This window comes from Ranitomeya imitator, chromosome 5, assembly GCF_032444005.1.
Source record: "Ranitomeya imitator isolate aRanImi1 chromosome 5, aRanImi1.pri, whole genome shotgun sequence".
NCBI classification, from domain to species: Eukaryota; Metazoa; Chordata; class Amphibia; order Anura; family Dendrobatidae; genus Ranitomeya; species Ranitomeya imitator.
The window spans coordinates 586,522,624-586,548,155 of record NC_091286.1 but is presented as its reverse complement, the minus strand read 5'-3'; the positions used below and the strand labels follow the sequence as shown (position 1 = coordinate 586,548,155).

The following is a 25,532-nucleotide window of genomic DNA, read 5'->3' as shown; positions in this document are numbered from 1 at the left end:
GTTGAACGGAGCAGCACTGGGGACTGTGTGCAGTCACTCTACTTAAAGACTATGAAATTGTCAAATTTTATATTAGTCCCATAGACTGAGTAGAGCGGCAGCACACATGCTTGACTGCCGAGTCATTCAAAACCCTCCTCATCATTGTTATGCAGTGAAGAAGAGTAAGAGACTCAAGAGCCCTTTCGGAAAAAGGCAAAAAAAAAGTTCTTAATTTCAATACCTTACTTAAAGAATACCTCTAACTTTCGATTTAAATGGCCACCATTGTTTCAACAAACTTTGCACTAACCACTAGTGTAAGCGAATTAATGAAAATTTGTAATATTTTTATACCAGAAAAATCTGCACAAAGCAATCTTGCCTTGCGCAGGTGTGTACTATGGAGGACAGAGAATGAACTTCAATCCAATATTGCAGCCAGCATGCAGCCAGCGGGTAAGGAAAGGGTGAATCAAAAACCCCAAAACCCCTCCTCCATGGCTGAAGATTGTTCCATCCAAATCCAGGTGACAGTGTCCCTTTAAAATGGTTTTCCAGTGAATGAGAGGCACAGGTGAACTTCCTTTAATATCTTACTCAAACAGGAACTTCTCAACTGTATAGATCGGTAGAAAAGTCCTGTGTTTCCATCAGCTCAGATTTGACTCAACTACCTGGTCTATCTTCAGTGTGAGCAGGTGGAGGGGAAAGAAGGGGCAGCTATATTGTGAGCTAGTAGACTTGCAAAAATACTGACCATGATGGGGCTCCACTGTATCTGCCACATGGAAGACAGGGACAACAACATATTGATTACAGGACAGAATGTGGCCAACTGTGGATCAGGAGATTAACTTTGATTTCTGCCTTAAATTGCAGCACAATTATAAGTGTATATCTAAAAATCAGGTTTAGATGGGCATTGAAAACACTGGTTTGAATGAATATCCTACTGCATCTGTTAAAATATTGCTTCACTGTCACCATAAACAATGTTGTGAAAAAAATTAAACTTTTAGGTTTTTGCACCTTCCGGTTTCAGTGACTGTTTTTCTTAGTTTTGCAAGCTTTGGTCTAATTCTTGCACCAGTTTCCTGGTTTTATTTTTAAGGGGTTATTCTCAAGTTGTCTCTTGAGCAGCTCGCACCTCTGCAGTCTTCTTACTTCCTGGTGTCCGGCGGGGCAGGTTCTCCTCCGTGACAGTTCTGGTGAGTGGTACAGCTGTAGTATTAGTAATATTGTAAAGCTCAGCACATCTCAGCCGTAACAAAATCAGCCATCAGTGGTTTGTTCCGAATCTACACTACTATCACTATATTTTCACAGAGATAATAGGGCATTTGTAGAAGCACACAGCTCTAGACAGTGCGAGCCGTGATTAGCAGACATGATCTGGAAGTCGCCATTGGTTCTGCCTGGTGATTTTTCAAGATTTGCAACAGCTCCATGGAACTAAGCAGTCTATATGGGCATGCAGGTCATAGGAGGCAGAATAAAATGATACCTTGATATCTGAGATACGATATCTAATTCCAGAGAAATCTACATCTTTAATAAGTAAATGACCTGTTAAGATCTATGGGCCGTACGTAGATCTCCCTGAGAATTTGCCTCCAGAGCTTATTTTTAAATGAAAGGGGGAGTTACCAGTGAGAGGCATGTGACTGAAAGTCTGCTCCCCTGATCTACACTGGTGATGCCCCCTTTTATTTACTTTCACAGCTCATTTAAATATTATAAAAAGTGGATTTCTCTGGAATAAGACAAAAAATACAAATATTTCAGCTACTAGAATGTGACATTGACAAAACTTATCTTTGTCCTAAATTATCTTTCTGTCCTAAAGGCACAAAATGTGCGGGTCCTTACAGCGGATCAGTCAAGTTTATTTGCTGTATTTCTAAGCATTATTGGTAAGAGGATAAGACCCTAAGGTTGAGGAAATGATGCTTTCCAGCTCGATCTAAATGGGTTAAAATTAGCACTTTATTTCAATATTTAAAATCCATAGAAGAATGGAGAATTGATACTGATCATCAACGTTTCAGAGGTATTTCATCATGATTTAAGAATAAGCACTGCTCAAAAAAATAAAGGGAACACTAAAATCCCACATCCTAGATATCACTGAATGAAATATTCTATTTGTAAATCTTTATTCATTACATATTGGAATGTGTTGAGAACAATAAAACCTAAAAATGATCAACTAATATCCCACGGGGGTTTGGAGTTGGAATGATGCTCAAAATCAAAGTGGAAAATTAAGTTACAGGCTGATCCAACTTCAGTGGAAATGTCTCAAGACAAGGAAATTATGCTCAGTAGTGTGTGTGGCCTCCACGTGCCTGTATGACCTCCATACAATGCCTGGGCATGCTCCTGATGAGGCGGCGGATGGTCTCCTGAGGGATCTCCTCCCAGACCTGGAACTAAGGCAGGGGTGTCAAACTGCATTCCTCAAGGGCTGCAAACAGGTCATGTTTTCAGGATTTCCTTGTACTGCACAGGGGATAATTGAATCACCTACACAAATAATGAGCTGGTGATTAAATTATCACCTGTGCAGTACAAGGAAATCTTGAAAACATGACCTGTTTGCAGCCCTCAAGGAATGCAGTTTGACACCCTTGAACTAAGGCATCCGCCAACTCCTGGACAGTCTGTGGTGCAATGTGACATTGGTGGATGGTGCGAGACATGATGTTCCAGATGTGTTCAATCAGATTCAGGTCTGGGGAACGGGCGGGCCAGTGCATAGCTTCAATCCATCATCTTGCAGGAACAGCTGACACACTCCAGCCACATGAGGTCTGGCATTGTCCTGCATTATGAGGCACCTAGGGCCAATCGCAGCAGCATATGGTCTCACAAGGGGTCTGAGGATCTCATCTCGGTACCTAATGGCAGTCAGGCTACCTCTGGCGAGCACATGGAGGGCTGTGCGGCCCTCCAAAGAAATGCCACCCCACACCATTACTGACCCACTGCCAAACTGGTCATGCTGAAGGATGTTTCAGGCAGCAGATCACTCTCCAAATCTTTGAAATCTGACCAATGTCACTTTATGTGGTAATAAGTCTGGAACTAGTGATGAGCGAATGTGCTGGGATAAGGTTTTATCCGACCATGCTCGTGTGATAACCAAGCGACTTTGTCGTGCTCGAAAAATATGTTCGAGTCCTCGCGGCTGTATGTCTAGCGGCTGTTCAACAGCCACAACATATGCAGGGATTGCCTGATTGTCAACGACATTCATGCATGTGTTGCGGCTGTCAACATTTTTTTTTTTTTTTACAGCAATCTCAATTTTTTTCAAGAAATTTACAAAACCTTTTTCTTTAGGGACCTATTAAGATTTATATGGACTTAGCGGGGCTTATATATTGGAAACTCCCAAAATGTGACACCATTTTAACCCTCCGTCACATACAATATTCGGACTAACGAGTTCACATACAATGTGCCTGTCAGGCGCCTGCTGGAAAAATACCTATAATATCTAATGTTTGCAATTTCAGTGCTCTAAAAGTGATCAGTGACCTTCATAGGGATGTAATAAAAGAGACTACACATAATCAGTTGCAAAAAAAAAACATTTACTTAACATAAAACTAATAACTATGAAATACAAACTTTTCAAAACTCCCGCCAAATAGTCCCCAGTTCGACTCTCTCAAAAAAATGTACAAAGAAAATTTTTGAACACAAACTTAATTTTAAGGTACCTTAAGTACTATTAAAAACATATTCAATCAGAAGTAGATGCTGAGGTTTCCCCAGAAAAGTCACACTTGCAGAGCAAATAGCAAGAATTACACACCATTTTTGCATGTGTCAGGCAAATTGCTTTATGACATTTTAGACATTCATAATTTGAAAGCCTTCTGGTTCCGCTTTCCGTTTGGCAGGTGGTGCATCTCCTTCTTTTGTGAGGTGGTGCAGATGGTGACTTTTCACCATCAACTTCTTCATCCTCACCACTGTCACCATCTTGCTCTGTTTCAGAATCCAGGACACATTCTTCCACCTCATCATGAGAATCAATCTCACTTTCCTCTCCTAAATCCTCATTCAGTGTGAGGTCTCTATCATCTAACAGCATGTTTGTTACTTCCTCAACATCAAGTTGTTTGGATAAATTGTACATTTTCCTCTCCATTTCAGCAGATAATCTGAAGCAAGAGAAGGAATATGTTAGGGAACTACTGTATATGCCTGAGCAGCACACTTTCTTTTATAAAATCTCCCTTATTTCTATGAAATATCCTCACATTTTGTGCTATACATTCATAAAACAAGCTAAATAAACTATTGTGATGAATAAAAACATAAAATACCAACCTTACTGAATGTGACGTATTCACATACAATGAGCCTGAGCGATCTGTGCAGCTATATCCTCTCCCCTGAAGCTCTGAAATCCAACTGTGATATCAGGTTTCACAGACCTTCAAGAGACAGGAGACTACCTGGAGGGAGGGGGTTTCCTCACAATCTGGTGAGGAAGGAGAAATGAAAGTAAAAGAGAAGCGCCTGTCAGATCAGTTGTATGTGACGGAGGGTTAAAAACTGCACTCCTCATACACTTCAAAACTGCAGTCAGGAATATTTTTTAACCCTCTATTGGTGTACTGAGCTTTGTAACCTACAGGTAATTCCCAAAACTTTATAAGATTTAGATGTGAAAACAAAAAATACATGTTCTCCACTAAAATACAGTTTTATCACCAAATTTATAATTTACATGAGGAGTATTAGGAGATGGATCCCAATTGATTATATAATTTTTACTGAATGTGGCGGTACCCCATATGTGGTTGTACACTAGTGGGAAGGAGAACTAATTGGCTTTTAGATTTTGTTTGACTAGATTGTGGGCTCCATTAGCTGAGCCCCGGAGGTGTCAGAACAGCGGAACCCCCCCAGATGACAACATATTGGCAATTTAACTGCTTAATTAATTCATCTAGTGGTGTAGTGAGTATTTTGAACCCATAGATGAATCACAGAATTTTATAAAATTGAGACGTGGAAATATTACATTTTATTAGTAAAAATATATTTTTTTTATTTGATGCAAATTTGTCAAACTGGAACCCATAATTTATTGTGTAATTTCTCCCAAACGCTGTGCTGTCCCATGTGTCATCAGAAACTACTGCTAGGCCACATGTCAAGGCTGAAAAGGAAGGAGCGCTATTTGGCTTTTGGAGCAGAGATTTTGCTAGAATAGTTTACAGGCGACAATAGAGGAGCCCCAAAAAAAACTCTAAAAAGTGACCCCAATGTAGAAATTGCACTTCTAATTGAATTCCTCTACCGCTGTAGTGACTATTTTGTAACATCCACTCCAGGCTTTTTTTCCTGGAGAATTGCAAATAAGCCCATTTAGTGCCCATACATTGTGCCCCCATACTGTGTAGTGCCACTATACAGTGTAGCACCCCCATACATTGTTGCCAGCTTGTGATTCTGGCAACATGCACCCCATAAATTGTTAAATGCGCTCTCTCCACTACATTAATGCCCAGCATGTGGCCTCTTACTGCAGTTTAGGCACAGTGGGTCTCAGAAGGAGGAGGGCATTTAGAGAGCAGATTTCACTTGATTCTATTTAATGGGGTTTAGAGAAGTGTCAATTTTCCAGAGTCTTTGTTCTACCAGTAACATGGGAATCCCCTATAGTAACAGATGACGGACCTGGGGGGGGGGGGGTCATTTTACGTGGGATAAGTTAGGGGGTTTTGTTGGTAACACTTCAGAGTACATAACATTTTTTGATCACTTTCAGTATAAGTCTGGGATCACTTTTTTATGATCTACACTGAGCACTTCCTTTCTGTGTAAATTCCACAAAAATGTAATTTAGACAAACCCCGCGATGGAACCACCCACCATAATGAGGTAGAAGGAGACAATTTGGAGTCCGTTTGGTGTCTGTTCCAGTGGTATCCATCTTTTTAGGCATGCACAAAACTATGGTCACCCACACTTGTGGGCTAAAACGGCGCCAAAAATTATGGGACACTGCCGGGAACACAGACCAGAAGAAGTCCAAAGTGACCCCATCTGCCTCATAAGCGTTTCCATGGGAGGATTCATCTGAATTGCATTTTGTGGGATTCACACGGAAACCCAGACCTAAGCGCTCACCAGAGAGCGCAGGATAAATGTACCTTAGGGTACCATTGCAAAGATGCGCACCCACAATTACGATAGCAATAGAATCACAGCTCTATTCACACTCGCTACACTTTCTGGACAAGGCAGAAAGATGTAGCTGTCATCGGTTGCCATCAGATTCCTGAGGAGTCAGGTAATAAAAAACCATCGAAAAAGCAGTGCCATAAGATTTATTGGCAGCAGCAACTGCGGTATCAGTTTTCACAAAAAAGTGCACAGTAAACGCTGAAGGTATCCATGCCAGACAACAACGTACACTTCTACGGACCCAAAAGCACTAGACTTTAAAATGCTCAAAACTATATAACTAAGACACAGACGTTTTGGGATTCTCTTCTGTGGAACGATGAAACAAAACATACTGTTCAAGCTTATAAAGGAGAAGGCATGAAAAAGATGCTGAAAGGAACAACCCACCTGCAGTGAAGTATGGTGGTGGCTCAGAAGCTGTTGTGTGGCTATACATCATGTTTAAAGCAGGTCATAATAATCAAAGGGGCTTTACGAATTACTAAAGATATGTGTCATGAAGGCAATGAATAATTCTGAGACTGCATTAAAAGTGAAATTTTATGTTGAATTTGGAGAAACCACTTTTTGTCTTGAGCTATAAAAACTGTTCTTCTTTGATTGACTTATGAAAAACAGCAAAAGCTTTAAAACTAATCTAATTTGTACGGAGGTTGAATGTGTTTGGTTGTAACTGCAAATAAAAGCACGACTAATTTCCTATACAGCCAATATTAGTAATTTCACAATGATTTGCTGTGAAAACAAATACATTATATGTACTAAAATACTGACAAATTTCCAAGAAACATTTTTTCCTTTCATATCACAGATTTTGTTGTGGATGCTCCACAGGGATTACATTCGTAAATGCAGAAGTGATGTTACAGGTTCCTACTAAACAGATTGTCCTAGATGTATTATCCTGGTGTGTACCAAGCAAAGAGATGGTGCAATTATCATAATTACCCATGCAACATAAACAGGACACAAATGTAGAAATTATCATTTATTTTGTAACAAAATATTTCAATTGAACAAAAGTGTTCATCAAAAAATAGAACCAGCCGTCAGTGCTGAATTCCTAAAAAAATAAATTACACTTTTAAAATAAACAGAATTTTATCTTATACGTCATACTGATAATTAACTAGTAACACAGAATATATCACAGAGAATGCTGCAAACAGACTAAAGAGATGTTTTGCGGAATTAGGATGTGGAAAAGCGTATGCATGCACGTGTATACTAATAGACACACGCACTATGTATGTATATATATCTAGAGATAGATATATATCTATGTCTAGAATATATATATATATATATATATATATATATATATATATATATATATATATATATATATATATATATATATGTATGTATATATATATATATATATATATATATATATTTAATCACATTTATATACAAATATACACACAAGCATGACAATTCCTAGTCTTACTGAGGCTTGCAATGCATTACATACAAAAATTAAGAAAATGTAATAAATAAAAAACAACATATAAAATACAGATGTTTCATATATATGAAGCTGGGACTGCTACTGTCAAGGACTTTAACATACCTTTATTAAAAGGAATCTGTCATCAAGTTTTTGCCATTTAATCTGAGAGCAGCATAATGTAGGGCAAGAGAACCCGATTCCAGTGATGTGTCACTTAGGCGGTGTTGTATTTTCAATACAATTAGTATTATCACTAGAGGACTAAGTCTCACATGGAGGGCAGTCGGGATAATCTGTGTAACTCCACCCCCACCACCGATTGGCTGCTTGCTGCCAATCAGTGGTGTGCGCGGGGTTCTACAGAGCTCAGCATTCAGAGAACAGCTACAGCAGAGAAAACAGGGATTCTATCAAAACTACAGCAAGTAGCCCAGTAAGTGATACATCACTGGAATCAGGCTTTATTTCCCTATATTATGCTGCTCTCAGATTATATAGCAAAAACCTGCAGACAGATTCCCTTTAAAAGGGGGGGAAAAGGGTTATCTTTTTAAATGTGTAAAATTACTAAGTGCGTGGAAAAACAAGCAACTTTGCAATTTACCTTGCATTAAAAATCTTTTCTGCTCTCAGAAACAGAACGGTTTTTAATTTTATAGCTTCCTGCTCGCTGCCTAGTTCACCAATCATGGTCTCATTGGTGTTTGTAGCTCTGCCAAATCGCTGGATTCAGCCAGTTTCAATGTCCCTGCGCTCCTCTGATGCTGCAGGGGCAAACGTGTGTAGTGGCAGCATCGGAGAGCACAGAGTTCGGGCCGATATGTCACCAGCTCAGCTGATACAGTTCATCAATCAGGAGCACATCTTCACCAGGCAAGCAGGAAGCATGGAGGCTGGAGAGCGGTGCGCTCCTGAAGAAATAGCAGAAGACAATCCCTTTAAATCGGAAGCGTTTTTTTTCCACACAAAAGATGTTAGTCAAGTCAATTAGTTGTGTCATAAGATAGACTAGGGTGGGTGTCTGGCATCAGCATCCCGAAATTAGTCCTGAGAGCAAGTAGCACCCGTTTTCATCAGTGGTAAGAGCCTGCAGGACTTTATAACAGCATATTAAAGAGGAATATTCTATCCGCAAACTACAGAACCTTTTCCTTGTACTCAGCCAGATAATATCCGTAGGTAAAAGTAATGTACATGCGAGGCAGCGGTCATTTACTGGTTACTAGACGGCCGGTATACCGGCATATATTCGGTTTCTTCTTCCGTTACAAGCCCAAGTCCCTTGAGCTCAAAAGTTCAGCTGTTAGCAGCTTAAAGCTGCGCTTCCCTTCCCCACGGTGGTGAAGCACATATTGGCTACATCCATAATATGGCCACATTAGCCCCCTGTGGTCACCGGATTTCACAATACAGGCTGCACACATTATTGGAGGGAGCCCCCGGACCGGATGACAGCCGGCACATGCTGGAGACCACTTCTTTATGACATCAGCTTATTTTAGGTTGCTGAAGTGCTGCACTGTCCGCTGACTTTCCTGCTTTAATTCCTCAATGTGAGAGTCCAGGCGCTGAAGAAGGTCCTGTGACCGGAGCTCTTCCTCCTGAAGAAACCTTGATGCAATGGTGTTCAGTGAGGAGGAGGGTGGTAGTGGGAGCTGCAGAAACAGAAAACGCATCCTGCAAGTTAAAGCTAAACAAAAGTCCAAAAACATGGTATTTTCCTGACTTCAAGGGTATGTGCACACAAGTGTTTATTTCTGCATCTCTTGGCAGATCATAACGCAGAGGCAAAACTGGCATTTTTAGTGGAGATTTTTCTTCACTCATTAGCTGTGCATATGTATATATGGGTCACAACTATTACTCTATACATGTGCATACTGCAGAATTGTGAGTTTACAGTGCAGAGAGCAGTGTTGTGTGTGCTGCAGAGTTGTGTATATGTACTGTTTGTGCAGCGGAGCGTTTGTGTACTGTTCATACAGCAGTGTTGTGTGTGCTGCAGAGTTGTGTATATGCACTGTTTGTGCAGCGGAGCGTTTGTGTACTGTTCATACAGCAGTGTTGTGTGTGCTGCAGAGTTGTGTATATGTACTGTTTGTGCAGCGGAGCGTTTGTGTACTGTTCATACAGCAGTGTTGTGTGTGCTGCAGAGTTGTGTATATGTACTGTTTGTGCAGCAGAGCGTTTGTGTACTGTGCATACAGCAGTGTTGTGTGTGCTGCAGAGTTGTGTATATGCACTGTTTGTGCAGCAGAGCGTTTGTGTACTGTGCATTCAGCAGTGTTGTGTGTGCTGCAGAGTTGTGTATATGCACTGTTTGTGCAGCGGAGCGTTTATGTACTGTGCATACAGCAGTGTTGTGTGTGCTGCAGAGTTGTGTATATGCACTGTTTGTGCAGCAGAGCGTTTGTGTACTGTGCATACAGCAGTGTTGTGTGTGCTGCAGAGTTTGTATATATACTGTTTGTGCAGCGGAGCATTTGTGTACTGTTCATACAGCAGTGTTGTGTGTGCTGCAGAGTTGTGTATATGCACTGTTTGTGCAGCAGAGCGTTTGTGTACTGTGCATACAGCAGTGTTGTGTGTGCTGCAGAGTTTGTATATATACTGTTTGTGCAGCGGAGCATTTGTGTACTGTTCATACAGCAGTGTTGTGTGTGCTGCAGAGTTGTGTATATGCACTGTTTGTGCAGCAGAGCGTTTGTGTACTGTGCATTCAGCAGTGTTGTGTGTGCTGCAGAGTTGTGTATATGTACTGTTTGTGCAGCGGAGCGTTTATGGACTGTGCATACAGCAGTTATGTGTGTGCTGCAGAGTTGTGTATATGCACTGTTTGTGCAGCGGAGCGTTTGTGTACTGTTCATACTGCAGTGTTGTGTGTGCTGCAGAGTTGTGTATATGCACTGTTTGTGCAGCGGAGCGTTTGTGTACTATGCATACAGCAGTGTTGTGTGTGCTGCAGAGTTGTGTATATGCACTGTTTGTGCAGCGGAGCGTTTGTGTACTGTGCATACAGCAGTGTTGTGTGTGCTGCAGAGTTGTGTATATGCACTGTTTGTGCAGCGGAGCGTTTGTGTACTGTTCATACTGCAGTGTTGTGTGTGCTGCAGAGTTGTGTATATGCACTGTTTGTGCAGCGGAGCGTTTGTGTACTATGCATACAGCAGTGTTGTGTGTGCTGCAGAGTTGTGTATATGCACTGTTTGTGCAGCGGAGCGTTTATGTACTGTGCATTCAGTAGTATTGTGTGTGCTGCAGAGTTTGTATATATACTGTTTGTGCAGCGGAGCATTTGTGTACTGTTCATACAGCAGTGTTGTGTGTGCTGCAGAGTTGTGTATATGCACTGTTTGTGCAGCGGAGCGTTTGTGTACTGTGCATTCAGTAGTATTGTGTGTGCTGCAGAGTTGTGTATATGCACTGTTTGTGCAGCAGAGCGTTTGTGTACTGTGCATTCAGCAGTGTTGTGTGTGCTGCAGAGTTGTGTATATGTACTGTTTGTGCAGCGGAGCGTTTATGGACTGTGCATACAGCAGTTATGTGTGTGCTGCAGAGTTGTGTATATGCACTGTTTGTGCAGCGGAGCGTTTGTGTACTGTTCATACTGCAGTGTTGTGTGTGCTGCAGAGTTGTGTATATGCACTGTTTGTGCAGCGGAGCGTTTGTGTACTATGCATACAGCAGTGTTGTGTGTGCTGCAGAGTTGTGTATATGCACTGTTTGTGCAGCGGAGCGTTTGTGTACTGTGCATACAGCAGTGTTGTGTGTGCTGCAGAGTTGTGTATATGCACTGTTTGTGCAGCGGAGCGTTTGTGTACTGTTCATACTGCAGTGTTGTGTGTGCTGCAGAGTTGTGTATATGCACTGTTTGTGCAGCGGAGCGTTTGTGTACTATGCATACAGCAGTGTTGTGTGTGCTGCAGAGTTGTGTATATGCACTGTTTGTGCAGCGGAGCGTTTGTGTACTATGCATACAGCAGTGTTGTGTGTGCTGCAGAGTTGTGTATATGCACTGTTTGTGCAGCGGAGCGTTTGTGTACTGTGCATACAGCAGTGTTGTGTGTGCTGCAGAGTTGTGTATATGCACTGTTTGTGCAGCGGAGCGTTTGTGTACTGTGCATACAGCAGTGTTGTGTGTGCTGCAGAGTTGTGTATATGCACTGTTTGTGCAGCGGAGCGTTTGTGTACTATGCATACAGCAGTGTTGTGTGTGCTGCAGAGTTGTGTATATGCACTGTTTGTGCAGCGGAGCGTTTGTGTACTGTGCAGACAGCAGTGTTGTGTGTGCTGCAGAGTTTGTATATGCACTGTTTGTGCAGCGGAGCGTTTGTGTACTGTGCATACAGCAGTGTTGTGTGTGCTGCAGAGTTGTGTATATGTACTGTTTGTGCAGCAGAGCGTTTGTGTACTGTTCATACAGCAGTGTTGTGTGTGCTGCAGAGTTGTGTATATATACTGTTTGTGTAGTGGAGCGTTTGTGTACTGTTCATACAGCAGTGTTGTGTGTGCTGCAGAGTTTGTATATATACTGTGTGCAGCGGAGCGTTTGTGTACTGTGCATACAGCAGTGTTGTGTGTGCTGCAGAGTTGTGTATATGTACTGTTTGTGCAGCAGAGCGTTTGTGTACTGTGCATACAGCAGTGTTGTGTGTGCTGCAGAGTTGTGTATATGTACTGTTTGTGCAGCAGAGCGTTTGTGTACTGTGCATACAGCAGTGTTGTGTGTGCTGCAGAGTTGTGTATATGCACTGTTTGTGCAGCGGAGCGTTTGTGTACTGTGCATACAGCAGTGTTGTGTGTGCTGCAGAGTTGTGTATATGCACTGTTTGTGCAGCGGAGCGTTTGTGTACTGTGCATACAGCAGTGTTGTGTGTGCTGCAGAGTTGTGTATATGCACTGTTTGTGCAGCGGAGCGTTTGTGTACTGTGCATTCAGCAGTGTTGTGTGTGCTGCAGAGTTGTGTATATGCACTGTTTGTGCAGCGGAGCGTTTGTGTACTGTGCATTCAGCAGTGTTGTGTGTGCTGCAGAGTTGTGTATATGCACTGTTTGTGCAGCGGAGCGTTTGTGTACTGTGCATTCAGTAGTATTGTGTGTGCTGCAGAGTTGTGTATATGCACTGTTTGTGCAGCGGAGCCTTTGTGTACTGTGCATACAGCAGTGTTGTGTGTGCTGCAGAGTTGTGTATATGCACTGTTTGTGCAGCGGAGCGTTTGTGTACTGTGCATTCAGCAGTGCTGTGTGTGCTGCAGAGTTGTGTATATGCACTGTTTGTGCAGCGGAGCGTTTGTGTACTGTGCATTCAGTAGTATTGTGTGTGCTGCAGAGTTGTGTATATGCACTGTTTGTGCAGCAGAGCGTTTGTGTACTGTGCATTCAGCAGTGTTGTGTGTGCTGCAGAGTTGTGTATATGTACTGTTTGTGCAGCAGAGCGTTTGTGTACTGTGCATACAGCAGTGTTGTGTGTGCTGCAGAGTTGTGTATATGCACTGTTTGTGCAGCGGAGCGTTTGTGTACTGTGCATACAGCAGTGTTGTGTGTGCTGCAGAGTTGTGTATATGCACTGTTTGTGCAGCGGAGCGTTTGTGTACTATGCATACAGCAGTGTTGTGTGTGCTGCAGAGTTGTGTATATGCACTGTTTGTGCAGCGGAGCGTTTGTGTACTGTGCAGACAGCAGTGTTGTGTGTGCTGCAGAGTTTGTATATGCACTGTTTGTGCAGCGGAGCGTTTGTGTACTGTGCATACAGCAGTGTTGTGTGTGCTGCAGAGTTGTGTATATGTACTGTTTGTGCAGCGGAGCGTTTATGGACTGTGCATACAGCAGTTATGTGTGTGCTGCAGAGTTGTGTATATGCACTGTTTGTGCAGCGGAGCGTTTGTGTACTGTTCATACTGCAGTGTTGTGTGTGCTGCAGAGTTGTGTATATGCACTGTTTGTGCAGCGGAGCGTTTGTGTACTATGCATACAGCAGTGTTGTGTGTGCTGCAGAGTTGTGTATATGCACTGTTTGTGCAGCGGAGCGTTTGTGTACTGTGCATACAGCAGTGTTGTGTGTGCTGCAGAGTTGTGTATATGCACTGTTTGTGCAGCGGAGCGTTTGTGTACTGTTCATACTGCAGTGTTGTGTGTGCTGCAGAGTTGTGTATATGCACTGTTTGTGCAGCGGAGCGTTTGTGTACTATGCATACAGCAGTGTTGTGTGTGCTGCAGAGTTGTGTATATGCACTGTTTGTGCAGCGGAGCGTTTATGTACTGTGCATTCAGTAGTATTGTGTGTGCTGCAGAGTTTGTATATATACTGTTTGTGCAGCGGAGCATTTGTGTACTGTTCATACAGCAGTGTTGTGTGTGCTGCAGAGTTGTGTATATGCACTGTTTGTGCAGCGGAGCGTTTGTGTACTGTGCATTCAGTAGTATTGTGTGTGCTGCAGAGTTGTGTATATGCACTGTTTGTGCAGCAGAGCGTTTGTGTACTGTGCATTCAGCAGTGTTGTGTGTGCTGCAGAGTTGTGTATATGTACTGTTTGTGCAGCGGAGCGTTTATGGACTGTGCATACAGCAGTTATGTGTGTGCTGCAGAGTTGTGTATATGCACTGTTTGTGCAGCGGAGCGTTTGTGTACTGTTCATACTGCAGTGTTGTGTGTGCTGCAGAGTTGTGTATATGCACTGTTTGTGCAGCGGAGCGTTTGTGTACTATGCATACAGCAGTGTTGTGTGTGCTGCAGAGTTGTGTATATGCACTGTTTGTGCAGCGGAGCGTTTGTGTACTGTGCATACAGCAGTGTTGTGTGTGCTGCAGAGTTGTGTATATGCACTGTTTGTGCAGCGGAGCGTTTGTGTACTGTTCATACTGCAGTGTTGTGTGTGCTGCAGAGTTGTGTATATGCACTGTTTGTGCAGCGGAGCGTTTGTGTACTATGCATACAGCAGTGTTGTGTGTGCTGCAGAGTTGTGTATATGCACTGTTTGTGCAGCGGAGCGTTTGTGTACTATGCATACAGCAGTGTTGTGTGTGCTGCAGAGTTGTGTATATGCACTGTTTGTGCAGCGGAGCGTTTGTGTACTGTGCATACAGCAGTGTTGTGTGTGCTGCAGAGTTGTGTATATGCACTGTTTGTGCAGCGGAGCGTTTGTGTACTGTGCATACAGCAGTGTTGTGTGTGCTGCAGAGTTGTGTATATGCACTGTTTGTGCAGCGGAGCGTTTGTGTACTATGCATACAGCAGTGTTGTGTGTGCTGCAGAGTTGTGTATATGCACTGTTTGTGCAGCGGAGCGTTTGTGTACTGTGCAGACAGCAGTGTTGTGTGTGCTGCAGAGTTTGTATATGCACTGTTTGTGCAGCGGAGCGTTTGTGTACTGTGCATACAGCAGTGTTGTGTGTGCTGCAGAGTTGTGTATATGTACTGTTTGTGCAGCAGAGCGTTTGTGTACTGTTCATACAGCAGTGTTGTGTGTGCTGCAGAGTTGTGTATATATACTGTTTGTGTAGTGGAGCGTTTGTGTACTGTTCATACAGCAGTGTTGTGTGTGCTGCAGAGTTTGTATATATACTGTGTGCAGCGGAGCGTTTGTGTACTGTGCATACAGCAGTGTTGTGTGTGCTGCAGAGTTGTGTATATGTACTGTTTGTGCAGCAGAGCGTTTGTGTACTGTGCATACAGCAGTGTTGTGTGTGCTGCAGAGTTGTGTATATGTACTGTTTGTGCAGCAGAGCGTTTGTGTACTGTGCATACAGCAGTGTTGTGTGTGCTGCAGAGTTGTGTATATGCACTGTTTGTGCAGCGGAGCGTTTGTGTACTGTGCATACAGCAGTGTTGTGTGTGCTGCAGAGTTGTGTATATGCACTGTTTGTGCAGCGGAGCGTTTGTGTACTGTGCATACAGCAGTGTTGTGTGTGCTGCAGAGTTGTGTATATGCACTGTTTGTGCAGCGGAGCGTTTGTGTACTGTGCATTCAGCAGTGTTGTGTGTGCTGCAGAGTTGTGTATATGCACTGTTTGTGCAGCGGAGCGTTTGTGTACTGTGCATTCAGCAGTGTTGTGTGTGCTGCAGAGTTGTGTATATGCACTGTTTGTGCAGCGGAGCGTTTGTGTACTGTGCATTCAGTAGTATTGTGTGTGCTGCAGAGTTGTGTATATGCACTGTTTGTGCAGCGGAGCCTTTGTGTACTGTGCATACAGCAGTGTTGTGTGTGCTGCAGAGTTGTGTATATGCACTGTTTGTGCAGCGGAGCGTTTGTGTACTGTGCATTCAGCAGTGCTGTGTGTGCTGCAGAGTTGTGTATATGCACTGTTTGTGCAGCGGAGCGTTTGTGTACTGTGCATTCAGTAGTATTGTGTGTGCTGCAGAGTTGTGTATATGCACTGTTTGTGCAGCAGAGCGTTTGTGTACTGTGCATTCAGCAGTGTTGTGTGTGCTGCAGAGTTGTGTATATGTACTGTTTGTGCAGCAGAGCGTTTGTGTACTGTGCATTCAGCAGTGTAGTGTGTGCTGCAGAGTTGTGTATATGCACTGTTTGTGCAGCGGAGCGTTTGTGTACTGTGCATTCAGTAGTATTGTGTGTGCTGCAGAGTTGTGTATATGCACTGTTTGTGCAGCAGAGCGTTTGTGTACTGTGCATTCAGCAGTGTAGTGTGTGCTGCAGAGTTGTGTATATGCACTGTTTGTGCAGCAGAGCGTTTGTGTACTGTGCATTCAGCAGTGTTGTGTGTGCTGCAGAGTTGTGTATATGCACTGTTTGTGCAGCAGAGCGTTTGTGTACTGTGCATTCAGCAGTGTAGTGTGTGCTGCAGAGTTGTGTATATGCACTGTTTGTGCAGCGGAGCGTTTGTGTACTGTGCATTCAGCAGTGTTGTGTGTGCTGCAGAGTTGTGTATATGCACTGTTTGTGCAGCGGAGCGTTTGTGTACTGTGCATTCAGTAGTATTGTGTGTGCTGCAGAGTTGTGTATATTATGAGCATTATGTGCATGATGCAGAAGAACACTAGTAGGACCAGCCAAAAGTATTCATAATGGTGTTAATGGCTTCTGCTCATTGATACTGACCCCTTGACTTATTTACACCAACAGGGAGGTTTTAATTCTAAGAAAACATTTTTTGCTATTTTTTATGTGCAAAAGTGCGAAGAGTCTTACAGTAAGGTTCTTCTTGTGTTCTGAACAGTACGGTATATGAAGTTGTACAGTAACTATAGTGGAGGGGGGGGTGAACCTAAAAACTGATAACAGTGCAAGCATACATTCAAAGGCTTTATCCCAAAACCAACAATTACCATCCATCCTCTGGGCAGGTGACAGACGTATGGTTTGGTGGGACCTACGTAACTAAAAAACCCCACACGCACTGATCACAATAATGTCTCAGTTGGGCACTAGTGTGCATCTATGACTAGGGCTCCAAACACGCCGACTACTACTCCCAAAGGCCATCACCAGTGAAAGTTGAGGTGGATCACACATGCGCTGCCGCACTAGTCACATTGGACTTTGTGACCTCTACTGACAGAATGGTAGGAAGAAAATGAAAGTGATGAGTACAGGTTATAGTATCACCTCTTGGCAGGAATCTTCAGCACTTCCATCATCAACCTTGTGAAGTTCAGAAGACTTGTGCTCCAGAGAACTTGGCCTACTGGATCCTTGCTGGACACCGGCAGCTTCCTGCTTGGAGCCTGCCGTTTGCCGCAGCTCCTCGTACCGCTGCGATACGTCATTCAGACGCTCATTCAGTGCCTTCAGCTCGTCCTCATGTCTGTCCAACAGATCCTGTGTCCTCCTACAGAATTACAGACAAACTGGAAGAGAGATTGTGGCCAGAACGCATTTTAATTACTTACGAAGAAATATTATTCTGCTGATTTCTCAATGGAAGAGCATAAAATTAAAGAGCAGAGTTTAACCCTCCGTCACATACAACTGATCTGACAGGCGCTTCTCTTTTACTTTCATTTCTCCTTCCTCACCAGATTGTGAGGAAACCACCTCCCTCCAGGTAGTCTCCTGTCTCTTGAAGGTCTGTGAAACCTGATATCACAGTTGGATTTCAGAGCTTCAGGGGAGAGGATATAGCTGCACAGATCTCTCAGGCTCATTGTATGTGAATACGTCACATTCAGTAAGGTTGGTATTTTATGTTTTAAATGTACAATTTATCCAAACAACTTGATGTTGAGGAAGTAACAAACATGCTGTTAGATGATAGAGACCTCACACTGAATGAGGATTTAGGAGAGGAAAGTGAGATTGATTCTCATGATGAGGTGGAAGAATGTGTCCTGGATTCTGAAACAGAGCAAGATGGTGACAGTGGTGAGGATGAAGAAGTTGGATCATATTATATTGGAAAAGATAAAAATACTAAATGGAACAAGAAGCCATTCCAGAAAAAATGTAGGGAACCTTTAAACATTATTACTCACCTTCCTGCAGTAATAGGAACTGCACGTAATGCAAAAACTGCAGTTGAATGCTGGAACAGTATATTTACAGATGACATTCTGGACTCTATTGTCACATATACCAACCAATATATAGACATTATAAAGGACAAGTACATCTGCAACAGAACCATCAAGCCCACAGATGAAATAGAACTGCGTGCTTTTTTTGGATTACTGTACCTTGCAGGAGCTTATAGGGCAAATAGACAAAGTTTGGAGGAACTTTGGGGTAAAGATGGGGATGGAGTTGAAAAATTTAGCCTGGTTATGTCCATAAACAGATTCAAGATTCTAATTCGTTGCCTTCGGTTTGACGACAGAACTACCCGAACCGAACGCAAAACACATGACCGACTTGCTCCAATTCGTGATATATTTCAAAGATTTGTTGTAAACTGTAAACAAAGTTATTACCCTGGAGAGAATCTCACTATTGACGAAATGCTCCCTGGTTTTCGTGGTAGATGTGCCTTTCGTCAATATATTCCATCAAAGCCAAACAAATATGGGATAAAAATTTATGCCCTTGTTGATGCCAGTAAGACCTACACTTACAACCTGGAAGTTTATGCAGGAAAACAACCAGAAGGTCCTTACTGTGTGAGCAACAAACCCATTGATGTTGTAAAAAGACTGGCTGAACCCTTATTTGGATCGGGTCGCAATATTACAGCTGACAATTGGTTTACAAGTTGTGATCTGATTGATTATCTGAAAATTCAGAAGCTGTCATATGTGGGAACTGTAAGAAAAAACAAAAGGGAATTGCCGCCACAGTTTGTAAGTGTGAAAGAGAGACAACAGTACAGCAGTATGTTTGCATTCCATAATGGAAAGGCTTTAGTTTCCTATGTACCACATGCCAAAAAAATCGTACTTCTTCTATCAACACTTCATGATGATGCTGCCATCGATCCTGGGACTGGGGCAGAAAAAAACCGGTGATAATTACATTTTACAATGCCACCAAAGGGGGTGTGGATACAGCAGATCAGATGTGCTCCACTTTCAACGTCAGCAGAAACATCAAACGCTGGCCAATGGTCATATTTTTTGCTATGTTGAATTTGGGTGGTATAAATTCACAAGTAATTTATCTTGAAAACAATCTTGAACCACTCCGTAGACGATTGTATCTGAAAAAATCGGCCCATGAACTAGTACTTGGAGAGCTACGCAGGAGAAGCGTGAAAACTATCGGTATCCCCTCTCGCCTTCAAGTTCAGCTCAAAAGGTTCCGCCCAGAAGATGATGGTGAAAAGTCACCATCTGCACCACCTCACAAAAGAAGGAGCTGCACCACCTGCCAAACGGAAAGCGGAACCAGAATGCTTTCAAATTATGAATGTCTCAAATGTCATAAAGCAATTTGCCTGACACATGCAAAAATGGTGTGTAATTCTTGCTCTTTGCTCTGCAAGCGTGACTTTTCTGGGGAAACCTCAGCATCTACTTCTGATTGAATATGTTTTTAATAGTACTTAAGGTACCTTAAAATTAAGTTTGTGTTCAAAAATTTTCTTTGTACATTTTTTTGAGAGAGTCGAACTGGGGACTATTTGGCGGGAGTTTTGAAAAGTTTGTATTTCATAGTTATTAGTTTTATGTTAAGTAAATGTTTTTTTTTGCAACTGATTATGTGTAGTCTCTTTTATTACATCCCTATGAAGGTCACTGATCACTTTTAGAGCTCTGAAATTGCAAACATTAGATATTATAGGTATTTTTCCAGCAGGCGCCTGACAGGCACATTGTATGTGAACTCGTTAGTCCGAATATTGTATGTGACGGAGGGTTAAACTATTAACCTCATAAGGACCAAACGTCTCAAGATTTGTTCATTCTGGGCATCAACTCTGCAAAACTGTACATTTACAGCTCAAGGTTAAAGAATCTGCAATCTAGTAGGGTAAGGTTTTGTTCCCAGCTGTCAGACACAGCGCAGGACCCTGGGGAGAAGGCGGCAGAAGCAGGAATAAACCAAGCCACTCCGTGCTTGGGGAGAAAGGCCGATGCTTCTGTAGGACCGCCGGGTGGCTGCCCAGAAAGACCAAAGATGCTTGGTGCTAGCAGATCCAGTCCAGCACAGCAGGAGGCTATTTTCCCCTGTAACTGGGTTTCCTACGGATGCTCCAGTTACAGTGGAAAAATGCACAATATAAAAATATATATGTTCCCCAGATGTCTTCCTGATCTCTTGGGGTGAAAATTATGTAAAAATCCAAAAGAACAAAGAAAAAAGAAAAAAAATTATATACACAGTATATTTCAAATAAAATACATATCAAATACAAAAATAAAAAAAAAGTCATGACCAGGTGAATTAATTTAACGGGTTATTTGGTGTGATTTATGATTTCCAATGATTTATATGTACATTAAACCAGTGCCTGAGAATAAAACAATTTGTCTGGCATGAAACCAAGCCTCATGATAACTTATTGTCAAAAACAAATACTCATCAGTCATTAAAAGGAACCTATCTGTCAGTTCATGCTGATCAAGCCACAGGCAGCATGATTTTTTTTTTCTGAAATGCTCTGGTATTTCAGACAAAATATAGAAAAATCACCCTTGACCAGGGAACAGAGGGATAGAGTAGAGTAGTCCAACGCAGACCCCAAAGCAGTGAGAGGGAGCACAGGGAAGGCAAGTAGGATGTTTAATGCTTTATTGTAGGTTTTTCTGATATAGGTCATGCATACCAAGATGGGGTTGGGGGGGGGCATGAATATCAGGATGGGGATGAAGGGGCCATGTATACCAGGATAGAGACGAGGGGGGGCATGCATACCTGAATAGGGATGAGGGGGGCCATGTATACCAGGATGGGGATGAGGGGGGCCATGTATATCAGAATGGGGATGAAGGGGCCATGCATACCTGGATAGGGATGAGGGGGGCCATGTATACCAGGATGGGGATGAGTGGGGCCATGTATATCAGGATGGGGATGAGGGGGGCCATGTATACCAGGATAGAGACGAGGGGGGGCATGCATACCTGAATAGGGATGAGGGGGGGCCATTTATACCAGGATGGGGATGAAGGGGCCATGTATACCAGGATAGGGATGAGGGGGGCCATGTATACCAGGATGGGGATGAGTGGGGCCATGTATATCAGGATGGGGATGAAGGGGCCATACATACCTGGATAGGGATGAGGGGGGCCATGTATACCAGGATGGGGATGAAGGGGCCATGTATACCAGGATAGGGACAAGGAGGGCATACATACCTGGATAGGGATGAGGGGGGACATGTATACCAGGATGGGGATGAGGGGGGCCATGTATACCAGGATAGGGATGAGGGGGGCCATGTATACCAGGATGGGGATGAGGGGGGCCATGTATATCAGGATGGGGATGAGGGGGCCATGCATACCTGGATAGGGATGAGGGGGGCCATGTATACCAGGATGGGGATGAAGGGACCATGTATACCAGGATAGGGACAAGGAGGGCATACATACCTGGATAGGGATGAGGGGGGCCATGTATACCAGGATGGGGATGAGGGGGGCCATGTATATCAGGATGGGGATGAAGGGGCCATGCATACCTGGATAGGGATGAGGGGGGCCATGTATACCAGGATGGGGATGAAGGGGCCATGTATACCAGGATAGGGAGGAGGGGGGCCATACATACCTGGATAGGCATGAGGGGGGCCATGTATACCAGGATGGGGATGAAGGGGCCATGTATACCAGGATAGGGACAAGGAGGGCATACATACCTGGATAGGGATGAGGGGGGCCATGTATACCAGGATGGGGATGAGGGGGGCCATGTACAGTTAGGGCCAGAAATATTTGGACAGTGACACAAGTTTTGTTATTTTAGCTGTTTACAAAAACATGTTCAGAAATACAATTATATATATAATATGGGCTGAAAGTGCACACTCCCAGCTGCAATATGATAGTTTCCACATCCAAATCGGAGAAAGGGTTTAGGAATCATAGCTCTGTAATGCATAGCGTCCTCTTTTTCAAGGGACCAAAAGTAATTGGACAATGGACTCTAAGGGCTGCAATTAACTCTGAAGGCGTCTCCCTCGTTAACCTGTAATCAATGAAGTAGTTAAAAGGTCAGGGGTGGATTCCAGGTGTGTGGTTTTGCATTTGGAAGCTGTTGCTGTGAGCAGACAACATGCGGTCAAAGGAACTCTCAATTGAGGTGAAGCAGAACATCCTGAGGCTGAAAAAAAAGAAAAAATCCATCAGAGAGATAGCAGACATGCTTGGAGTAGCAAAATCAACAGTTGGGTACATTCTGAGAAAAAAGGAATTGACTGGTGAGCTTGGGAACTCAAAAAGGCCTGGGCGTCCACGGATGACAACAGTGGTGGATGATCGCCGCATACTTAATTTGGTGAAGAAGAACCCGTTCACAACATCAACTGAAGTCCAGAACACTCTCAGTGAAGTAGGTGTATCTGTCTCTAAGTCAACAGTAAAGAGAAGACTCCATGACAGTAAATACAAAGGGTTCACATCTAGATGCAAACCATTCATCAATACCAAAAATAGACAGGCCAGAGTTAAATTTGCAGAAAAACACCTCAAGAAGCCAGCTCAGTTCTGGAAAAGTATTCTATGGACAGATGAGACAAAGATCAACCTGTACCAGAATGATGGGAAGAAAAAAGTTTGGAGAAGAAACGGAACGGCACATGATCCAAGGCACACCACATCCTCTGTAAAACATGGTGGAGGCAACGTGATGGCATGGGCATGCATGGCTTTCAATGGCACTGGGTCACTTGTGTTTATTGATGACATAAGAGCAGACAAGAGTAGCCGGATGAATTCTGAAGTGTACCGGGATATACTTTCAGCCCAGATTCAGCCAAATGCTGCAAAGTTGATTGGACGGCGCTTCATAGTACAGATGGACAATGACCCCAAGCATACAGCCAAAGCTACCCAGGAGTTCATGAGTGCCAAAAAGTGGAACATTCTGCAATGGCCAAGTCAATCTCCAGATCTAAACCCAATTGAGCATGCATTTCACTTGCTCAAATCCAGACTTAAGACGGAAAGACCCACAAACAAGCAAGACCTGAAGGCTGCGGCTGTAAAGGCCTGGCAAAGCATTAAGAAGGAGGAAACCCAGCGTTTGGTGATGTCCATGGGTTCTAGACTTAAGGCAGTGATTGCCTCCAAAGGATTTGCAACAAAATATTGAAAATAAAGATATTTTGTTTGGGTTATGTTTATTTGTCCAATTACTTTTGACCTCCTAAAATGTGGAGTGTTTGTAAAGAAATGTGTACAATTCCTACATTTTCTATCAGATATTTTTGTTCAACCCTTCAAATTAAACGTTACAATCTGCACTTGAATTCTGTTGTAGAGGTTTCATTTCAAATCCAATGTGGTGGCATGCAGAGCCCAACTCGCGAAAATTGTGTCACTGTCCAAATATTTCTGGCCCTAACTGTATACCAGGATGGGGATGAGGGGGGCCATGTATATCAGGATGGGGATGAAGGGGCCATGCATACCTGGATAGGGATGAGGGGGGCCATGTATACCAGGATGGGGATGAAGGGGCCATGTATACCAGGATAGGGACAAGGAGGGCATACATACCTGGATAGGGATGAGGGGGGCCATGTATACCAGGATGGGGATGAAGGGGCCATGTATACCAGGATGGGGATGAGGGGGGCCATGTATACCAGGATAGGGATGAGGGGGGCCATGTATACCAGGATGGGGATGAGGGGGGCCATGTATACCAGGATAGGGATGAGGGGGGCCATGTATACCAGGATGGGGATGAAGGGGCCATGTATACCAGGATAGGGACAAGGAGGGCATACATACCTGGATAGGGATGAGGGGGGCCATGTATACCAGGATGGGGATGAGGGGGGCCATGTATACCAGGATAGGGATGAGGGGAGCCATGTATACCAGGATGGGGATGAGGGGGGCCATGTATATCAGGATGGGGATGAAGGGGCCATGCATACCTGGATAGGGATGAGGGGGGCCATGTATACCAGGATGGGGATGAAGGGGCCATGTATACCAGGATAGGGACAAGGAGGGCATACATACCTGGATAGGGATGAGGGGGGCCATGTATACCAGGATGGGGATGAGGGGGGCCATGTATACCAGGATGGGGATGAGGGGGGCCATGTACAGTGGGGCAAAAAAGTATTTAGTCAGTCAGCAATAGTGCAAGTTCCACCACTTAAAAAGATGAGAGGCGTCTGTAATTTACATCATAGGTAGACCTCAACTATGGGAGACAAACTGAGAAAAAAAAAATCCAGAAAATCACATTGTCTGTTTTTTTAACATTTTATTTGCATATTATGGTGGAAAATAAGTATTTGGTCAGAAACAAAATTTCATCTCAATACTTTGTAATATATCCTTTGTTGGCAATGACAGAGGTCAAACGTTTTCTGTAAGTCTTCACAAGGTTGCCACACACTGTTGTTGGTATGTTGGCCCATTCCTCCATGCAGATCTCCTCTAGAGCAGTGATGTTTTTGGCTTTTCGCTTGGCAACACGGACTTTCAACTCCCTCCAAAGGTTTTCTATAGGGTTGAGATCTGGAGACTGGCTAGGCCACTCCAGGACCTTGAAATGCTTCTTACGAAGCCACTCCTTCGTTGCCCTGGCGGTGTGCTTTGGATCATTGTCATGTTGAAAGACCCAGCCACGTTTCATCTTCAATGCCCTTGCTGATGGAAGGAGGATTGCACTCAAAATCTCACGATACATGGCCCCATTCATGATTTCATGTACCCGGATCAGTCGTCCTGGCCCCTTTGCAGAGAAACAGCCCCAAAGCATGATGTTTCCACCACCATGCTTTACAGTAGGTATGGTGTTTGATGGATGCAACTCAGTATTCTTTTTCCTCCAAACACGACAAGTTGTGTTTCTACCAAACAGTTCCAGTTTGGTTTCATCAGACCATAGGACATTCTCCCAAAACTCCTCTGGATCATCCAAATGCTCTCTAGCAAACTTCAGACAGGCCCGGACATGTACTGGCTTAAGCAGTGGGACACGTCTGGCACTGCAGGATCTGAGTCCATGGTGGTGTAGTGTGTTACTTATGGTAGGCCTTGTTACATTGGTCCCAGCTCTCTGCAGTTCATTCACTAGGTCCCCCCGCGTGGTTCTGGGATTTTTGCTCACTGTTCTTGTGATCATTCTGACCCCACGGGGTGGGATTTTGCGTGGAGCCCCAGATCGAGGGAGATTATCAGTGGTCTTGTATGTCTTCCATTTTCTAATTATTGCTCCCACTGTTGATTTCTTCACTCCAAGCTGGTTGACTATTGCAGATTCAGTCTTCCCAGCCTGGTGCAGGGCTACAATTTTGTTTCTGGTGTCCTTTGACAGCTCTTTGGTCTTCACCATAGTGGAGTTTGGAGTCAGACTGTTTGAG

At 43.6% G+C, this 25,532-nt stretch overlaps 1 protein-coding gene across 5 annotated transcripts in view; it reads right to left on the bottom strand.

The window, feature by feature from the left end:
• Window positions 1-7,579: 7,579 nt before the first annotated feature.
• CEP63 (centrosomal protein 63) overlaps window positions 7,580-25,532 on the bottom strand; it is a 98,442-nt gene continuing 80,489 nt past the window's right edge. For 4 of the 5 annotated variants that reach the window (XM_069727928.1, XM_069727930.1, XM_069727931.1 and 1 more), the window contains 2 exons: window positions 17,213-17,435; window positions 7,580-9,306 (listed from right to left, as the gene is read on the bottom strand). In XM_069727928.1, coding sequence (XP_069584029.1) covers window positions 9,145-9,306; window positions 17,213-17,435 — 385 coding nt within the window. In that variant the 3' untranslated portion in view covers window positions 7,580-9,144. Of the gene's footprint in view, window positions 9,307-17,212; window positions 17,455-25,532 lie in introns of those variants that run through there. The other variant, XM_069727932.1, reaches the window with a different exon arrangement.